Here is a 19489-nt window from a genome sequence, read left to right as displayed (position 1 = left end):
ATCATCATTATCCAAGACGCCCGGCAAGATCTCTCGATCGGGGTAGCTACTAGCTAGACTGCGCATAGCTGTGGAGCCAAAGGGGGCAGCAAAACAAGAACAGAGAAGCAGACAAAGAACAAGAAGAGAACATCAACAATGGTAGACATACGACTATGAAAACGGTACGCAACGCTGGAGAGGATGAGCTAAGCGGTTTAAGAAGAAGAAAACAAGCAAGCAGAACTCAGTGGGAAGAAGAAGACAACAGCACACACACACCTTCAGTTCAGTTGGACGGGACACAAAAGATGCGAAACCTACGTACGATGAAGAAAATGAAAATTCAAATATCACTGTGATTGTTTTTTAATTGTAAATTAAAATGCTGGAGCTGCTGATTTGAGACAAAAAAAATAAACCCATACCATGTGTGATTTTTTTTTAGGGCACAGAGAGCAGGAGAGGATTTCAGAGGGAGATACTTTCATTTAACTAATCTTACTTCTCAGATGCCCCCTAACTTGAGAGGTCCACAAAAAGTTTATCAACACATCATGAAATTAATGAAGAAACCCCCTGCTGATTTTAGCTACAACTGCCCCTGACCAGGAGAGAGCGATCATTTTCGCACTCGTTATCTGCCCCTTCGCAACCAGTTTACCGGCAAATTGCAGCTGCGAACACATGGTGCGGGCAGCTGATGGGGGCTCTCTCTCCCGCTCGCACTCTCTCTCCGGCCGGCAAAATCTGCCATTGTCTCCCCTGTTTATTATAGTCTGTGTGCCGCTTTCTTTGCGCTCCTGCCCAGTGTGCAATTCACGTACCACCACACACATATACATTCACTCGCGCTGCTAAGTGAATATGTATATCACGTTGCGAGGTACAGTCGCCACTAATGGTGAAAACTGGCTGTGCGAAATGTGGCAGAGAGCGGGGTTGGGGTGGCAACTTCGCAACTCCGCCGGTTGCACTTGGCAACAAGTCGACTCTCCACTCAATTGAGGGTCAAGGTCAGCGATCGCGCATCAGCTGCTGCGCGCATGTGTGACGTGACGACGGAGGATCCGCGAAAGCTGCGCTTCGAGTTTCTGAAATTGCATGTGGGGAACGAAGAAGAAGAAAAAGTAGCAGGAGAAGATCGAAAAGTGGTTTCGGTGGTTCGCAATCCGGTTTGGCCTCTTTTTCGCGTTTTACTATATTTTATGGCGGGGCGAATAAAATAATCGCAGCATTTACTTAGGCCTACGAGGGGAGTTCCAGATGTTTTGGGGTTACCTATCAGATGTTTCAGTCAAGTTCGGGTTTTATTTAGAAAACACCAAAATTCTAGAAAATTTGAAAAATGTTTGCCATTTCTTTGACTTATTAATTCAAAACTAATTTCTATTATACATATATTATTTATTTCATAATATGTAGTTACCACTTTTTAGTTATTGATTGCAAAAAGGACGTACATATGCGGTCATAATTCCTGTCCAAAATGCCTACAACCCGACATTCTTTATCGAATGTTTCGAAACTGAGACTTCTGATTTTCATAAATTATTTTCCATTGTGTTTAGTGACAGGTTTAGTAAACATTTGATATGACATTTTTAGTAAAATAACACATTTTCTGGAAGTAAGTTATACAAAATTTCTGTTTTTAAAGAAAAAAAAATTGGTATGGCGAAGAGTAATTGTAATGACTGCACATGTCGATTGGCCAAAGAGGTGTGCCAACTAAAGGGTAAAGACTTAGACTATGGTGAAAAGAAACTGTGATTCTTGGCAATACAGACTAAATTCCTTAGCTGTTGTTAATGCCCAGAGCAAGACCCTCACAAAGTTGGTACGGCAAATAAGGGATGGCTGCCGAAAGGACGAGGAACCCAAGGAATCCACCCTATGCGGTCTAAATCCGTGCTTGAAGTGCCTGAATCCCGACATTCTTTATCACCTGGGACTTGACACGGAGACAACCGACTTTCCCAAAGTGTTTGGAGATGTGCGCGTAAGTTTAAATAATTATTTCAAAATACAAGATGAACCTGGACCTCCAAAAATTGACAAATGGCTTTAGTGGTATCAATGATTTAGTTTTAATTTACGAACACTTCCTGAAATGATTCTACCCCAAAAATAGTTCGTTTGCATGGGAGGAACACCGGGGCGTATGGAGAATTTCGCGTACTACGTGATGCAGGAAATCGGACTGAAGATTAATGCGGCCACCCAATTACGTGACATTGCTGAGGCGGGCAAGCGATTCTCCCTGTTCAAGGTGGGTCCCGTGCTCTGTGCCAGCCACGGGATGGGTTGTCCTTCGATCTCCATACTGCTGCACGAGCTCATCAAGATGATGCACCACGCCAAGTGCCAGGACCCCGTCTTCATCCGGCTGGGAACCTGCGGTGGCATTGGCGTAGATCCCGGAACCGTGGTCATCTCCTCCGAGGCGGTGGACGGCCGTCTGAATGCCGGTCACGAGATTATTGTGCAGGGCAATAGTATCCTACACTCAAGCCAATTGGACGAGGGTCTGGCTGAAGATATTAAGATGTGCCACGATCCGTGCAAGGACAAATATGAAACCATCATAGGCCGGACCTTGTGTGCCCATGACTTCTACGAGGGTCAGTCTCGATTGGATGGTGCCTTTTGCGAATATACACCCGAAATGAAGAAGGCCTATCTGGAGCAGCTTCAGAGTCAGGATATAAAGAACATCGAGATGGAGAGCCTGGCCTTCGCCGCCCTCACCAGTCGGGCAAATATCAAGGGAGCAGTGGTTTGCGTGGCCATACTAAACCGTCTTAATGGAGATCAGGTGAGGTTAAATATTAAAAATGATAAGAATCATGATGAAACAAGATTGATACATTTATATCAAATATATAAATATTAAATATTAAAGCTTTAAACTTTTCTCATTTCAATTTAATACAACAATACCACGTATACTATAATGTAGATCAAAACGCCTCATGAGATTTTGGCCAAGTGGGAGAAGAGACCAATGGAGTTGGTTACCCGTTACATCCGCAAGGTTCTTTACTTTAACGCAAGCGATAGCGAATCGGATCAACTAGAGGAGGATGAGTGCGGCGAAGGGCCTCAAGACAAGGAAGGGTCTCCACAAGGCGGAGCTGGGGACACCCAAAAGGCGCCTGAGGAAGCGGCTGAGTAACTATCATGCATCTGAAGTGAAATTACAAGTATATGTCGATCTATCATTCATGTGACTATACCAACGATTGCTATCCATTAAAAAAACATTGGTATTTAAAAGAACATGGGTGATATAGGAACGTGAACTTCAAAACTTTTCCCTTAAGATATTATGAAATCAATTCAATGAAAAGCGGTAACATTTCAGTTCAATGGTATAGGTTCTTTTATTTAATGTTCAATTACAATATTAGGAATTTATGCTACACAATTGATAGGGTTCTTGGGGTTTCATTTTTGGTTAGTACAGCTGTCGGAGAACCTTTGGGCAGAGGCTAGGAGACTCGCTTAACGCTAAACTAGTCACGAAATGAGTACCAATAGCAACCAGGGACGTACTGCACCTGGAGCACTAATAGAATCACAAACAAAGTACACAATGCATATGCATATATAGCTAATATTATCGTAATCTGTATCGATATCCGTATTAAGTTACAATTTAAACTAAAACATGAGGTTCTGGTTCTATGGTTTATACTTTTTGTCCACCTTAATCAACGCTCCGATGAAGGTGAATGGCCAAAGATCGATGCTTCATTACTTCTCCGACTTGTTGCGCGTTTTCATCTGGCCAGTGGTAGCTCCTCCCACCTGGGATCTTTCCGATTTCCGGCTGCTTGATCGGGGCAAGGTGGTGCAACTAGCAGACATGGATTTGTCCTGCAAAAAAAGTGGAAAACAAGTGAGTTAAAGATTAGAATATTTATTTGATAAAAGACATTCCAAACAGCATGCTGCAAATCCTTAAAAATTGAGGTTAGTAACGCAACTGTACAAAGGGTAAATGCCGTATTTTTTGGGGGCATGGAAGTTAGAGGCGAAGCTGATGTCGCCCGGCGGTGAGCGAAACATAACACTGGGATGATGAGAGAGCTTCGTGAACGGGCTTGCGGCTGGGCTTACTTCAAATCTGCGTCTCTCTGGCCGCCAGCTGCTCATCCTCCGGCTGCTGGCTGGGATTAGCTTTGTTACGCAGCACATTAGCTTTGATATGCTTGAACAGTTGGCCGATACCTGACTTGCGCTCCGCACTGCCCGTTGATGTCTGGCTGATGGCATCCGGTTGGGGACTCAACGAGTGTCTCTTCGGTGGCAACGGCGGCGGAGGAGCACGGCCCTTGCCATGATTCGCCTTGGGTCGCAATGAGGGCGATGGAGAGGCCGAAACGGGGGGGCTCCGGTTCCAGTTGGGCACGGAAACTGTGCTTGATCTCCTCCAAGGTGTCCCGCATTTCACGCGGCGACATGGGACGTGGTCTTTCGGGTTGAAAGGGATCTGGTGCAGATGCAGAAGTGCTTAGAACCAACACAAAGGGATCGATGGGAGGTAGAACGTATGGTTTGCTTTGGGAAGCTGTGCTTGATGCTGGACTTTTAGCAATTCCATTGGTATTCTGATCAAGTGGTTGGTTCTTATTTACCTCTTCTGGTAAAACATTGATTTGCTTGGCATCATCTACTTCATCTATAAATTCCTTTTTTGGTTCTTCAAACAATGCATCTTCAAACTCCTCCTCTTTGATGGGATCATTGTTTAGAACTTGGGATTCTGGCTTTGCATTTACATTATCTCCATCAATTATTTCCTCTTCTATCAATGGCAAGGCCTCATAAAAGTCCTCGTCTTCCTCATCTTTCTTCTCCTCCTCCTTCACCACCTTTTCCACCTCCTGATTTGGGATTCTTTCAAAACTCTCCATAATCTTTAGTTCTTGGGCCGCAGAAACCGAGTTTTCCCCTTTCCCGTTTTGAAAATACAGCTGGTTGTCTAAGTAGACTTCGTCCCTCATCTCTTCCAGCAACTGCTAACCAACACCAATCTCTAAATGGATTAAGATAGTTCCCGATGGAAGATACACACATTTCTCACCTCATTGCGTTTGGACTTGACTCGTCCCTTGGAAGCATTCGTCATGGAGGAGGTGCGACTGAGACCGCTCACGGGTTCGGCACTCGAGTAGCCGGAGCTGATGTCATCCTGGCTGCGAATGTTGTAGCTGTGGGGTAGGACAAAATTAAAGTGAAAGCCATACAAGTGTTTTATATTTACTTCAAAGCTTAATACAAATCATATTTAATTTTCCTGAGAATTGTTGGATTTACGTTAAGCTTACTAAGTTGGCCTTTAAGTTTTAGTTATCTGATTTTAGTTATTTCAACAATTAAATAAAATAATTCTAAGCCGTAAAATAATAAACTCTGCTTTGAAATCTATTAGGAACTAAATTGATTCCCTGAATTTAGACAAATTAAATTATAAATTAAAGTGTTAGATTTACAAACAAAAACTCACTTGAAATCTCCCGCATTTTTGGCGGTCACATCCACCTCCGTGAAGTACATGCCCGTGGAGTGGCGAGTGCCGCTGCCGGATCTGCCAACTGGCGTCTGGTTTCGTGGCCTCAGGAGTCGTGCACCCGTGGACGGCGAACGCATGACCACCGCCGACGAAGCCATCGAGGACATCATCACGTCGTCGAGTTCGTCCTGCGTGCGATGCATGTCCGGTTCGCTCAGATCACTGAGGCTGTAGCTCCGCTTGATTGTCTGCACCAGATTGCCGCCGCCCTTCAGGGGAGCAATGGATGCAAGTGGATGGTTCACGTTTGTGGTCACGTTTGGTGGAGTAGAGCACAAGAGTTGCCATTTGAATAATTTAATATTAACTACAACTAATCGAAAACTTAGGTCTACAACATAGCAATAATACAGATGTGATACAAAATTAAAACTGCAAGTGGGCGAAAGGGTTAAGGTGATGATGTGTGAGTGTGTCGCTGAGTGTTTCAAATTCGATCGTTCGCTGAGTATCTGGATCTGTTGGATGCTAGCCATCTTCATCTTTAATAGCCCTCCACATCGACGTCGGGCGTGGGATCGCGCAGCTTGCGTCGCGATCGGATCACATTGCTGGTGGAGCTGCTGCCGGTGGCCTCCGTATCGTTGGTTCTCTGGCCACGTCTGCCAGCCGTTCGGCCAGTGGCTCCGGCGCGACGTGGCTGAGCCTTTCGAACTGGCATGTCCCGCAGTCGAGCTGCTCCTGCATCGCCCATGGGCTCATCTAGATCGTGCTCCGGCTCCTCGGAAACCTCGCTGATGATCAGTTGCGTGCCCCTCGTCTCATAAACTGCCTCCGTGTAGCTGTTGATGCTGTCCAGGGAACTGGCCCTTGGCAACCAGTTCTCCGTGCTGTCCAGCATATCCCGATTCCGGGAGAGCTCGTTGGCCGAATGGGAGGACTGCAGACCACGTCCTTGGGTGGATGGAGCCGTGGTCAGCTCGTAGGTCTAGCAGTTAGCGGGTTAGTGGCAATCGAGCGGTGCAGGCAGGTGCGTTTAGTTGGGTTTTTGGTTTTTGGTTTGTTTGGTGGGTTAAATGCAAAGAAACATAAGTGAAGAAACGAAAAAGTTAATTAAAATAGAGGCAACGCAAAAGTCTCAAATTGAAATGAATTGCAGCTGGGTCAAACGAAGCACAGACACACACGCTCTAGAATTGTCTCATGCCCGGTATCTATTTATATTTACATGCCCTACCCTAGCGGCGATTCAGAATTGGAATTAGAATTGTGCAACTGGGCAACTGAAATCAGCGGAATGCAAATGTGGAACCAAGGAGTGTCGGCAGATGTCTTGGGAACATTCCACACACAAAAGACTTTTCTAGAGGATACAAATATATACTTGAAATGTTCATTTTTTTCCAACGACAAACGAGTTTCTTTGTCTGGGAACAAAGAAGGGTAGCTCCTTTTTCAACGAGAATTCTAAACCTTCCCTTATTTTGTTAGCTTGGTGTTGAATAAACTCCAATCCATTTAATCATAACTTTTTTTAAGCTATCAATCTTCGTCATGAAATTGTACAATTAACCTACGTTCTTTGTACAAACTTAATCGAATAAATAATTTTTATACAAGATAGAACGGCAACAAAGAGTTAGAGCATATAAAGTATCTCGGATTTCCTTTGAAATACAAATAAACGTATGGCTTTGTCTGCAAACAAAGAAAGCCCAAGTACTTCAGCAACCTGATGACTAACTCGGAATTCTTTGTAAGAACTCTTATTGTGAGTAAACCATTCGGAATGTTCTTCTTAATCTACATCTATAAATCATTTGCACCTTGCCGATCTTTTATTATCCGCCGCATATCTTCTATATTCATTGACCTACATCAAGGGGCATCTATTTATCGAGTGCATTAGTTCATCATCATAGAGTTTTGTCTGCCCTCCAGATTTTAACCAATCGGTTGCAGCCCACAATTGACTTGGCCCACATCTGAGTTGTTTACAAACAGCTGTGAATTGCGACGGGTATCTGGGATCTTTGGCATGGTTTGAACAGTTTTTGTTTTTATTACATTGTTTCTACATGTTGATTTATCTTATAGCGTGTATCACATATAGTAGTATATGGTGATCTAGCTACACAAAGAGAAACACACTACAAACTAAATCGAAACAAAACACGCAAATGGCACAAAAGAGCATTCAATTCTAGACGTTTAAACTAAATAAGAATAAAAGTAAATGTGAAGAGAAGGCGATCTGTTGATGAAGGCGATGATGATTCTCTCGATGAAGAGCTCCCTGCTTTCTGCTGTTGTTGCTTTTGGGAATTCGCTGACCAGTTTGGCGATGATTAAGATGAGCACGCGAGAGTGTTGCGCAAAATGTTTCGAATATAGAACAGCAGAAGCTGATGTTTGTTTGCTGCTCATTTTATGCAACGACGCTGGAGGCGATCGAAAATGGCCAAATGAATGTGGTTGAGCGAGTCGAGTGAGTGTGCGAGATTGTGGGTGAGTGTGTCAGTGGGGGCTGTGTGTGGTTTGTGTGGGGAGGATTACCTTAATGGCCGTCTGCATCAGAACGTTGGTGGCATAGTTTACTCCCTTGGAGCCCAGCTGCAGGACCGCCGAATAGCCCCGCTCTTTGGCCTGATTGACGTACTCATCGATCTCCTGCTCAAAGAGAAGAAAGTGCGATGTACCGAGAGATCCACATACAAATACTTGAGCTTTCAAATCCCACCTGTTCGTGGCGCGTCAACATCGGATGCACGAATTTTCGGTATAGCGTCGAACTGCCCTTTGTGGCCGGCGAGAGGAGCCAAAAGACCAGGGCCACCTTTACCTCATAGTAGAACGGCAACCAGGAGATGAAGATGTCCGTGAACGTTTCAATACAGGTAAAAAATGCAAAGACTATCCAGTACATCATCCATTTTACCTAAAGAAAGACAATGTTTAATATTAAAAAGGTTTCAAAAAGAGAACTCTGATCTGTAATGCTGACCGAAGTTTTATTTTTAGTCACTTTATATGTACCGTTTATTTTGATAAATTACTGTCACTTATCAGTTTGCAGTATATCTTAATTTTTATGAATCAGTTTAAATTTTAATACGCAATTAAGAGTAATTTTATTAAATTATCTGACAAATTGTTATTTCGTTTAATAAAGAGCAATTTTTTTACAAATTGATAATATAAAGATCTTAATGAAGGTCTATTAAATGAGTATTATATTATTTAGGAAAGGAATGTTCACTATGAACAGCTTTTGATGGCTTAAACATTGAATTTAGAAAACCAATACTTACATATTCCTTGACATCTTTGGTCCTGACGGCCTTGTAGGAGGCATAGGCTGGGTACAGAGTTCCGCAGAACAATCTGAAAGCGGGAAAGAGTAAACTCTGGGCACAAGTACGCGGTGCTAGGAATATGACGATTAGCGAGCAGATGCAGGCCGTGTTGAAGGAGAGACACGGCAGAGGACAGCGCTGCAAAAGCTCCAGCATTCGACCAAGGGCATTGAGATTCTGCACCACTTTCGGTGTGGGAGCGGTGGTCAGCGGAGCATGTTGCTCCACAATGTAGGCTCCACCGTACTCGTTCTCGGCGAAATCACTGTCCAGCGAGCTGAGTGAATCGCCCAGCTGATAGAGAGGATATTGAGATCTCAACTCCTTATGATGATGATATGGCTGCTGATGTTGTTGTTGTTGTGGGGCGTAAATAAACTTTGGATAGACGGGGATCACATCCGCCGGCTGATCCTCGAGCGAGTAACTGCGTTCGAAGACGGTGCCCGGCGGATGACGTAGGCGTCGGAGATTAGCTGGCCGCTGGTAGAAGAGCGGCTGCTCCTGCTGATAGATGGGCCTCATGGCAACGGGTATGCATTGCCCGCAGATCGTTCCTGGCCCCCAGAACGCCAAACAGAGACTGTCTAAGAGCGATCTTGCGATCGCAGATCGAGCGCCTAACGCTCAGGCGGGGGGTCTATTAATAAACCCACGATCGGGTCTAGAGAGAAGCAGTCATATCGGAGCAGAAGCGGCAATGTTTACACGGAGGAATGTGCCGCAGTTCCGAGTGGCAAATGCGTTCATGAAAATAGCACTTCAAATTTAAACCCAGTAATGAACACTATCACGAAACGTTAGATAACGTCTAAGCTCTTTTTTTAACTTCCTATTACTCATTGTTTCCAGCAAATAAATAACTCACTCAAATAGAATCAGTTCATTTAATTGCATTGTTACAATTTCAAAAATAATATGACACATTCTTTATTAAAGGGCTTGATTGCGTTGCAGCTAAAAATCATAAAGCCTGAAAGTATCATTGAATTGTATAAAACTACTGTCTTTTTTATGCGATCCCCAGAATTATTTAATTATTGAAATAAATTAAGGGTACCTAATAACTTGATCGGAACTGTGAAGTATGAACAAGCGTAAACTTGCCAATTCGACCGCGATCTATAAATATTGACAACAATAGCCGCTGTTCGCGGAGTCACAAAGAGAGTCGCCGGGTCGCCGACAGGCTATATGTATGTACAGATAATATATCCACATGTTCTGCATCCAAATCGGGCAAGACGAGTGCGTCGGCCTCGGAAACTCAGTAGCAACTCCAAATTAGGAGTTCAATTGAGGGTTACGCACACACACTCGCACAAACGCACACTCATGCGCAAGTGAACGGTACTTTGCGACAGCTGATTAATAAACAAACAATCTGGTAATCAACGAATCGAGAAACCACGGAAATAAACATACAAAAATCAAAAGCGTGACGCCCACACAATTAGGAATCAACGATGAGTTTCTGAGGTGCTTTTCTCGGTTTCGAAGGCCGAGCTTGAAAAGTTTTTTGGGGGTCAGCATCTGCAGTTCTCTCTCCCACTCGCACTTACGCTCTGCTCGCTTATAGGGGTTATGAAATTGTGGGTTACAGGTAACCGATTACTCACATTATAAGCCGCGAAAACAGACTGCTGATCATCTTGAAGGCCTCCGTTAACTAGTTCTAAAATAAAAACATTTTAGGCTTTTACACAGGACCAATCGTTATCCTTACCTTCTTCTCACCCTCTTTTTGCGACTTGCGTTAGGAAGTGTTATATCCTCGAATGTTAATGATAAATTGTTATTCTGGAGACTTTGAAGGCAATTTCGAAATAAACTTCACTATTTTTATGTTGCACTTAAATTTTTTTTTTTGGGTTACTGTGATTGGAGGAGAAGGACTTCGAAACTATTTGGCTACGCAATTTTTAGCACCTTGTTGCGTCGCCACTGGATAATTGCGACTCGCCAGCTCGATTTTAACTACATGGCTTTGTGCATTTTCACTCGGAAAAAGCCGATGTTTTTTGCTCAGATTTGTGACTGCATTGCCCGCGAACAAATCGCTTTTGTTTAATTCCCAGCAAACAAAAAGAAACGCTTGCTGGACAGAGACAGACGAACAACAACAAAGCTGCTGCGCTAGCGATGTGCTGAAATTTTTGTTCTTGTCAATATTACAGAAAATACTAAATGTACAAAACTGTCACAACACAAGGCCTGGCCACATCAATTCTAAATTCATACAGTTTTGAAGCCTTTTTTTATTAAGATGTTAGCTTTTTAGCCTCAATAATTACATTGTTTCTTAAAAAAAAGAGTTTCTAGAATAAGTGCATATTTAATGAGCGAAATACATTATACTTGGAATTTAAATTTTGAGGTGAGTACATTAGTGGTGAGTTAAAGTGACCGTATACAACGTGGCGCTCTTTTCCCGCTTTGGTATTTGCAGCCAAATCGGTGCCGACAACCAAAAATTGACAAACCGCACGAATTGGGATAAATAATAACAAAATCCATCGAAATGGCGCAAAATGCACCCCCATGCTGCGAGGCACAGGTAAGAGAATAACGTCAAACTTAAATAGTAAACTTTTTAATGTTGTTGTTAAAGGATTTCCAATTTAAACTGCACGACAAATTTGTGGCGTTCAAAAAATGCGGCGAGCCCCGCAGCAATGTGAAGCTGCTAGCGATCTCGAGCAGCCGGGGATTGCTTTTTGCCGGGAGTCCAACTCAGCCGGAACTTAAAGGTAACATAAATGTGGTTTCGACATTCTTATATACTAACATCTGTTCCTTTTATAGTGATAATCGTCAAAGATCTGGCTAATGCAAAAACTACAGGACAACAACCGCAGGCTCGACTTGTTCCACTGCCCAGTGTGCCGAACTACATCGCCTGCAGCTCCGATGGCAACTTGCTGGCTGTAAATTACACCCAGAACGGCACCAGCCTTCTAAGTATCTTTTCGGTGCCATCGTTCATGACCCCGGATGTTCGCCCAGTTTATAGCCTTCGCCTGGCTGCTGAGGATCATGTGCACGCCGTGCAGCTCCTCTGGAATCCCGTTCTGCCCAACAGCTTGGCCGTGGTTCTGAGCAACGGAGCCCTTGGAATGTACGCCCTAAAGGAGGGGGGAAACTTCGAAATGCACTCGCTGGACAAAAATCAACAGGTGAAGTGCGGCTGCTGGTCGCCCAAAGGCAAGCAGATTGTTCTTGGTTTCCCCGGCGGCAAGGTGCAGCAGTTTAAACCGGATCTAACGCCCGCCAAGACGCTGATGTGTCCACCGAATATCCACGATGCCCCCTTCGACACTATCGCCATCCAGTGGCTGTCAACGTTCCAGTTTGCGGTCGTCTTTCTGCAGCACGGCGAGGACTGCAATCCCTCACTATACATCTTGAATGCCCCCAAGGCGGGTGCTCCCAGCTATATCAACTACTATGACGTCTGCTTTAGCCTAAATGGACCAAGGAACCACCAGTTTTTCTTCAACCATGTACCCCAGTGGAATCTGCTGCTTGTGATCTCGGCCAATGGTGTTGAGGTGGGCGTAATGGGTACTTCAGAGACCGGTGACACGCCAGTCTGGAAGCAGTTTACTCTGCTGGACGAGGCAAGGATTGAGATGCCACTTAGCGAGGACACACAGGATGAAACCTTCCCGCTGGGCTTTGTCTACGATACGTCTACCACGCACCAGCTGACCATCAACGAACAGAAGCTCCAGACCATGCCCATGGTGCATGTTTTGGGCTCCAATGGAGAGCTGCTTTCGTTTAATTTCCTCAATTTGCAGCCTGCTGCAGTGTCTGTATGCTCGCCTCCTCCACCGGTGGCTGATACTTCGGGGCAGTTCAGGCCGCTAAATACGTTGCTTCCCAGTGCCGAGCCAGAACCGTCAACAGTTGCTGTCAGTCCGCCGCCCAAGACTCCTGCGGTGACTGCTCCCTCGGACTTATCGTTCGCCTTTTCACCAAACACGGTTACCTCTACTCCGGCTCCAGCCAAGGACAAGCCGCAACCGCTATTCTCTGGCTTCGGAGCAGCTGCAGCCAAAGCTCCAGCTCCACAGTTGACCTTCGGATCTGCTTCCAACCCTGCCCCTCTTTCGTTTGCCGCTCCAGCTGCCGCTGCACCAAAGCCAACCGTTGGTTTTGGAGGATTTGGGACGCAAGGAACGACTCCGACTGTCGGCTCCATGTTCACCGTTTCCGCACCACAATCCTTTGGCTTGGCCTTAAACAAACCGGCTCCTGCTCCTGTGGCTCCGCAAAAGACGGCTCCCGAGTCATCCACTCCTGTGGCGGCTCCAGCTCCCGTCAACAAACCGCTTTATACGGTTCCTCCGACCTTTACACCAGTGCCCGCTAAGCCAACTCAGTCAGCGCTACCTCCGACTGTGGTCGAATCCCTTAAGCCGGATGACACGGAGCCAATTATCAAGGACATGATTGCACTGCAAATCGAGGCCTTCAGCCAGGACATTCAAAAGCAGAAGGAGCAGACCAAAGAACTGCTTAAAGGCGTAAGAAATATATCCTTCGCAATGTAATTCGCTTATCCTTATTTTATTATTCATTTTGCAGATTGCTGCTCCTTCAACTTTGAGGGTTTATGCCAAACGATTGGATGATCTTCAGGAGTTAAACGAACAAGCTAAGGATGTGGAATTCGAGTTGGATGTCCAGGGACTGCGGCAGGGTCTTAACGAGGCCTATGCCATTGTTGCCGAGTGCCGTGGCAAGTTGGAGATTTACAGGAAACCGGAGTGGGTAGCCTATCTTTTTTTATTTAAAACACTATTGTAAGCTTCTAATCTTTATGCAGTATAACGCGTCTGATGAACTCAAGCTCTTGCGATCCCGCTGGCCGTCGTATGTTGGCCCGCCTTCAGAGCTACGTTGCGGCCAATGAGGCCCAGTTGCGTCTCGCCCAGCAGCACATCGATGTGCAGTGGGAACAGTTCCAGGATGTCGTGCGACGCAATTCCAAGTCTCGCATGCACATGCCTTGCTTGGAGGGCATCTACCAGCGGCTTACTAAGCTGCAAAACCTCGCCTCCGACCAGCGAATCCTGCAGAACAACATCAAAGCCAAGCTCAAGGAGCGCGGTTTGCTTCAGGCCGCACTGCTTGACCAGGAGAACAGTCGCACCCGCACCAACGAAGCGTAAGTAGAATTTGAATTCCATGTCTGATCGATTTGACCACATTATTTTCTTCCCTGCAGAGTGGACACATTGGCCGACTCAATTCTTTCGATGAGCCTTAGTCAGGTGGTGGAATCCAATGCAGCCAAGCTTACGAAGCAAAGACTGCAGAAGATTCGCAAGGTGGTTCAATCGCAGAAGATCAATATTATCTGTCCCCAGAGACCCGATCGCGTTGGTCTCAAGTCCGAGGTGATTTTGGAAACAAAGCGCAGAGCGGAGCAAGTAAAAAGGCGGCAGCCAAGCCCATAACAGCCAACAAGGCCATACAAGCTGCAGTGGCACAACCTCCTGCTCCGGTTCCAGCTGCGCCTCAACCTCTTCCAACTGTGGCTCCTCAGCTGCCTAAACCAATGCCATCAAAGCCGGCCGTGGTTGAGAAGCCAGCAATGCCCACTCTGTCTGCCACTCCAGTGGCCACGCCCTTCTCCTTCAGTCAGAGCAGTCCCTTCGTAAAGACATCTACTGTGACGCCAACGACAAATACCTTAACACCGGGTGAGGCTGCCAAGCCGGGTCTCTCCATGTTCGGCGGTTTGGGTAGCGCGAGTTCTGGCTTCAGTTTTGGTGGCGGTGCAAAGCCTGCGCTGACATTTGGAGGAGGATCGCCAGCAGCGGAAACGGCTGCAGCAGCGAAACCAAACCTGTCGACGGCATCTGAAAAGGAAAAGCCAGCGCCGGAGCAGAAAGTAGGATTGGACATCAAGCCAGTGAAAGCTGCACCCGAAGCAACAAAAATAGCACCGCAAACACCAAAGGCAGAGACTGCGAACAAATCCTTTGGCTTTGCATTTGCGGGTGCTGGTGGAACTGTTGGAAATGCCTCCAGTTCACCCTTCAGTTTCGGTGGTATGGGCTCGTCATTGGGCTTTGGAGGAACCTCTCCGGCCGTCGCAAAATCTGAAGCACCCACTACAGCAGCCACGTCAGCTTCAGCATCTCCGTTTGGAATGTTCTCGACTGCGTTGGCAAAGCCAACAACCAGTGAACCCACAGTGACCAGCGGCACTCCCCTTACCGTGAAACCGACTCCTGCTATTGTTGCCACCAGTTCGGCCGAAGCTCCTGCGACAAGCGGAGCGACCAGCGGCTCAGATCCCATTGGAGGTCTTTTCAGCTCTGTCAACATTTGCAAGCCAAACACACCAGCAGGTAATTTATTATTTTTTAGACAATTCATTTTCAAGATTTTTTCTGCACGTTTTATTTTAATTTTAAATATATATATCGACGCATTTCTGCGAATGTATCGTATGTTGAAAAATCCATTTTTACAAGAGAAGCTTTTTTTTGAGTTAATCTCTTAGGGGCACTGTAACATACGATAAAATTGAAACTTAATTTTTATCGGAACTATAGGGTTTTCAGTTATAATATTTCACAGGGTAGTAAGACATTAGGTGCCTAACAATTGGCATTAAAATCTCAATTTCGAAAAAAAGCGACATACGATACTTTCGCGGAAATGCTTCGATATATCAAACTAATAATGTTAGCTTGGCGGATGGTAATATAATTGTTGTCAAAGGTTTTTTTTATATATAAATCAGCATATATTTAAGTCACATATATATATATATATATATATATATCAGCATCTTATCATTATTCGCAACACATGCACAAAACATAAATCACTTATATTTTGACAGATTCCACGAAGTCAGCTAATATTTTTGGAGGTCTGAGCAGCATCTTATCATTATTCGCAACACATGCACAAAATATAAATCACTTATATTTTCACAGATTCCACGAAGTCAGCTAATATTTTTGGAGGTCTGAGCAGCGTTTCAGAAGCAAGTACCTTTTCGTTTGGCAGCGGAACTACAGATTCCTCGAAGGGATTATTCGGCAGCGTTACTCAAGTTGCAGCCTCAATAACTTCTGCAACCTCTGTTTCGGAGGCCACAAGTAAAACTGAACCTATCGCAACAACCGCAGGGGCAGCAGCTCCAACAGTGACAACTTCTGCGGCAGCGAGCACAGCAACAGTTCCTTCGGCAGCGACAACAGCAGCAGCAGCAGCAGCACCAATCACAACTAGCACAGCGGTGCCTTCGAGTAGCAGCGCTCCTGGCAGCGTCTTCTCCTTCTCGAAAGCCTTCAGCAGCCTCGGTGCATCGGGCGCGACTCCAGCTGCAACTACAAGTGCGGCTGCTCCCTTGGTGGCCAGTAGCTCCACCGCATCAACAGCCAGCAATGCGTCATCTTCGGTGTTTGGAGGTGGCTTTGCAGCAGCACCATCGACAACGTCTGCTGTGTCCAGTCCCTTCGAAGTGGCTGCAAAGACTTCAGCACCGAGCGGAAACATTTTTGGCAATGTGCCCAAGCCAGAGACCAGTGTGTTTGCCACTCAACCTGCCGCGGCTCCAACATCAACTGCTCCACCCACGGGACTCTTTGCATCGGCGGCCATCAGTAATCCGTCGCCGTTTAACAGTCCTCCCAGTGGAACAGCAGCCTCCGGCGGAAATATATTTGGTCAGGGCGTAAAGTCGAGTTTTTTCGGACAACCTGCGGTGGCAGCAGCAACTGGATCCAGCGGCGGCGGATCTATATTTGGCGGTGGAAGCAGCTCAACATTTGGATCGTCATCCATCTTTGGCGGAAGTAATCCGCAGAGTCCGGCCAGCGGATCCGCTGCTAGTAGTACTTCAGTTTTTGGCCAAAATGTGTTCGGTCAGACAGCGGCAGCATCTCCAGTTGCGGGGGGCAACATATTTTCCAATCCGGGTGGAACCCCGCAGACTTCGGCTTTTGGTGGCGGTGGAAGTTCGATTTTCGGTTCACCTGCAACCGGCGCAGCTTCGCCCGTTTCTGGAGGATCGATTTTTGGCGGCGGCAGCAGCAGCTCTGGTGGATTTGGATCCTTCTCGCAGGCAACTCCAGCCCAAGGAGGCTTTGGTGGTGGATTCGCCCAGGGCGGCGGAGGATCAGTTGCCCAGACGGGCTTTGGATCCCCGCAAACGCCGCAGCAACCCGCACCGGGTGGTTTTGGAGCCAAGCCTGTCTTCGGTGGATCGCCGGCCTTTGGAGCGAGTCCCACATTCGGCGGAGGACCGACTTTTGGCAGTCCCAAGGGATTTGGTGGCTTCGGCGGAGCAACACCTGTGGCATCGCCTCCGGCCTTTGGAGCTGCTGCAAAGCCGCCCGAGGGAAACATATTTGAAACACTGGGAGGCCAGGAGTCCGGACTCTCCTTTGGAAACTTGGCACAGACAGGAAACTCGAATGCCCAGAAACCAGCTTTCGGCGGGTGAGTAAAAGCAACGCGCTTTTTTGATTTACGTGGCACTAACACAATCTTTTTTACTTACCCATTTCAGATCAAGTTTTATGAATTATCGTTGAAATATTTAATGTTTCGTGAACTCAATTCTTATGTTCGTTCAAATTAGATTAGACAAGGTTTTAAAAATAAAAAAAAATAAAACGTATATATTAATTTTTTGATTTCATTTAATCTACACTTACGTACATACAATACATATATATAATATATTCGTAGAAGTCATAATTGAAAAACATTTAGGAGATAATGCGTAGAAATTAAAATTTAATTATATAGTATTTAAGTATGTATTTGAATACATAACTAAAATATTTACTTTTACAATTTTACTACAGATTTTTATATAGGTAAACGAAAAGGGTACCAAATTTTTTTTAAGCAACAGCTTGCTTCGTACCAATTTAAGCTGTAAAAAATATATATTCGGTAATTATGTATACGTCTAATCGGGTTTCTTTGAAACGTAGCATTATCTTTTCATCTCTGGGTTTATTTATGAGTCATGAGGCGCCTATCAAAGTGTGGTACATATTAACTTTAAATATTATTTCGTCTTCAACTCGCGAGCAATGCGGTCAACATTTTTTCGCATTTCATTTCTAACTTTGCTTTTTCGATGTCTTGGAGATTCTTTGTTTTTAGAGCCGAATTGCGGCTGGATTAAGAAATCAATTAAATCAAAAATAGTTGATGAGACTGATGCTTCTCCCTATCATAACGCCTGGATGGCAGCCATACACAACAGCACGCAGTTTATTTGTGGCGGTACTTTGATTCATCCACGTACGTATGTATATTTTAGAACAGTAAAGATGGACTAATAACATGTACATTTTAAAGGCTTTGTGTTAACTGCCGCTCATTGCATACAGAATTCAACCAACCTGTAAGTATTATTAATTAAGAATTGAAGTGATTTTGTTAGGAAGTGTTTAGTGAATTAAAATTTCTAAAAACTGATGTTTACACAAGAATTCGTTTGCTGTCTTCGCTTTTGTGTTGTGTACTGTTTATAGCAAATTTTTTATTAAGATCAACATTAGTCAACTTTATCCATAAACAATTTCATTAAAGATTTGTGAAACTGGGGGTATACAACAAGGATCTTCCCGGTCTTAGAGTTGATGCCATTCTTGCAATAATTCACCACTTTGTGACGCCTCATCCCAAAGAGTCGCACATTTTTTTTTATGCTTTATCTTTGTTATCTCTTCCTAGTTTTAATTAATTAGTCATGTAAGAGAAACACAATGAAATCCTATGTTACTATAGTTCTAAGAAACCGTTACATAAATAAGATTCAAAATTAAGCTAAACCAAGTTGCCATTTATTGCGCGTTATCAACGACATTGCCATTTATTTCGCACCCTGAACAACATTGCCATTTATTTCGCGTCCTGGCCAACATTGCCATTTTCGCTATCGATATCGGTTGACATGTTGCCAGACCGCAAACCCTGCCAGATCGCGTGGCTGTCAAAAATCGCCACGTTGACAGCCTGGTCAGAGGATCGGTATGGTAATTCGATCTCTTCCTTTCCGGACAGCCGAAGCGAGCAGACGTGCGCTCCAAACTCGGTCTCTGCCCCCGGTCCGCCGCAGAAGGGAAACCTAACCACACACACACAAACAGGTAACCCCGATCACGTGTTTCGCGACGCGCACTACAGCCACCGCGGCTTAACACATAACCACGCGCCATACAGCCACCGCGGCTTAACTAACAAATAAACCTCGGCGCAGCAGCAGGGAAACAGGTTAGGGTGAGCATCAAATAAAGTGAAGTGAGATATTGTGAACATTTAATTCCAGTGCGTACTTGATTTCGTAGACTTCATAACAACTAACCCTAACTCTAACCTCTCCGATCCCTACCAGTAGTTAGAGATCCCTCAGGCGTGGCTACGACAATTCCTGGTCAACCCAGAGAACGTCGGCGTGCCCCTGTTGGATTCCTATCCCAACCCCCCTACCAGTAGTTAGTGATCCCTCAGGCGTGGCTACGACAATTCCTGGTCGATCCAGAGAACGTCGGCGTGCCCCTGTTGGATTTATATCCCGATCCCTGCCAGTAGTTACCGATCCCTCAGGCGTGGCTACGACAATTCCTGGTCAGCTCAG

The 19489-nt window shown here is 45.3% G+C and overlaps 3 protein-coding genes across 3 annotated transcripts; 2 read left to right on the top strand and 1 right to left on the bottom strand.

Moving 5' to 3' along the window:
- The first annotated feature begins 1538 nt into the window (after nt 1–1538).
- Nucleotides 1539–3261, top strand: LOC108096693 (uridine phosphorylase 1). The gene is made up of 4 exons (XM_017198509.2): nt 1539–1717; nt 1782–1981; nt 2114–2797; nt 2942–3261. The coding sequence occupies exons 1-4, from the start codon at nt 1654–1656 to the stop codon at nt 3155–3157; spliced, it is 1164 nt and encodes a 387-aa protein (XP_017053998.1). The 5' UTR covers nt 1539–1653; the 3' UTR covers nt 3158–3261.
- A 79-nt stretch (nt 3262–3340) lies between these two features.
- LOC108096691 lies at nt 3341–9451 on the bottom strand. Its single transcript, XM_017198497.2, is given in 8 exon segments — nt 3341–3861; nt 4216–4375; nt 4377–5003; nt 5072–5198; nt 5495–5769; nt 8057–8170; nt 8241–8438; nt 8812–9451. Coding segments are annotated over 8 exon segments (2091 nt in total). The 5' UTR covers nt 9382–9451; the 3' UTR covers nt 3341–3841.
- Nucleotides 9452–11305: 1854 nt separating this feature from the next.
- On the top strand, nt 11306–17512 carry LOC108096827 (nuclear pore complex protein Nup214). Its single transcript, XM_017198731.2, is given in 9 exon segments — nt 11306–11413; nt 11468–11606; nt 11662–13388; nt 13450–13631; nt 13691–14032; nt 14093–14304; nt 14307–15224; nt 15822–17331; nt 17402–17512. Coding segments are annotated over 9 exon segments (5091 nt in total). The 5' UTR covers nt 11306–11377; the 3' UTR covers nt 17427–17512.
- The last annotated feature ends 1977 nt before the right edge of the window (nt 17513–19489 follow it).

This window comes from Drosophila ficusphila, unplaced genomic scaffold (genome assembly GCF_018152265.1).
Source record: "Drosophila ficusphila isolate 14025-0441.05 unplaced genomic scaffold, ASM1815226v1 contig_414, whole genome shotgun sequence".
Lineage (NCBI taxonomy): Eukaryota > Metazoa > Arthropoda > Insecta > Diptera > Drosophilidae > Drosophila > Drosophila ficusphila.
This window is presented reverse-complemented; position numbering and strand designations above follow the sequence as displayed.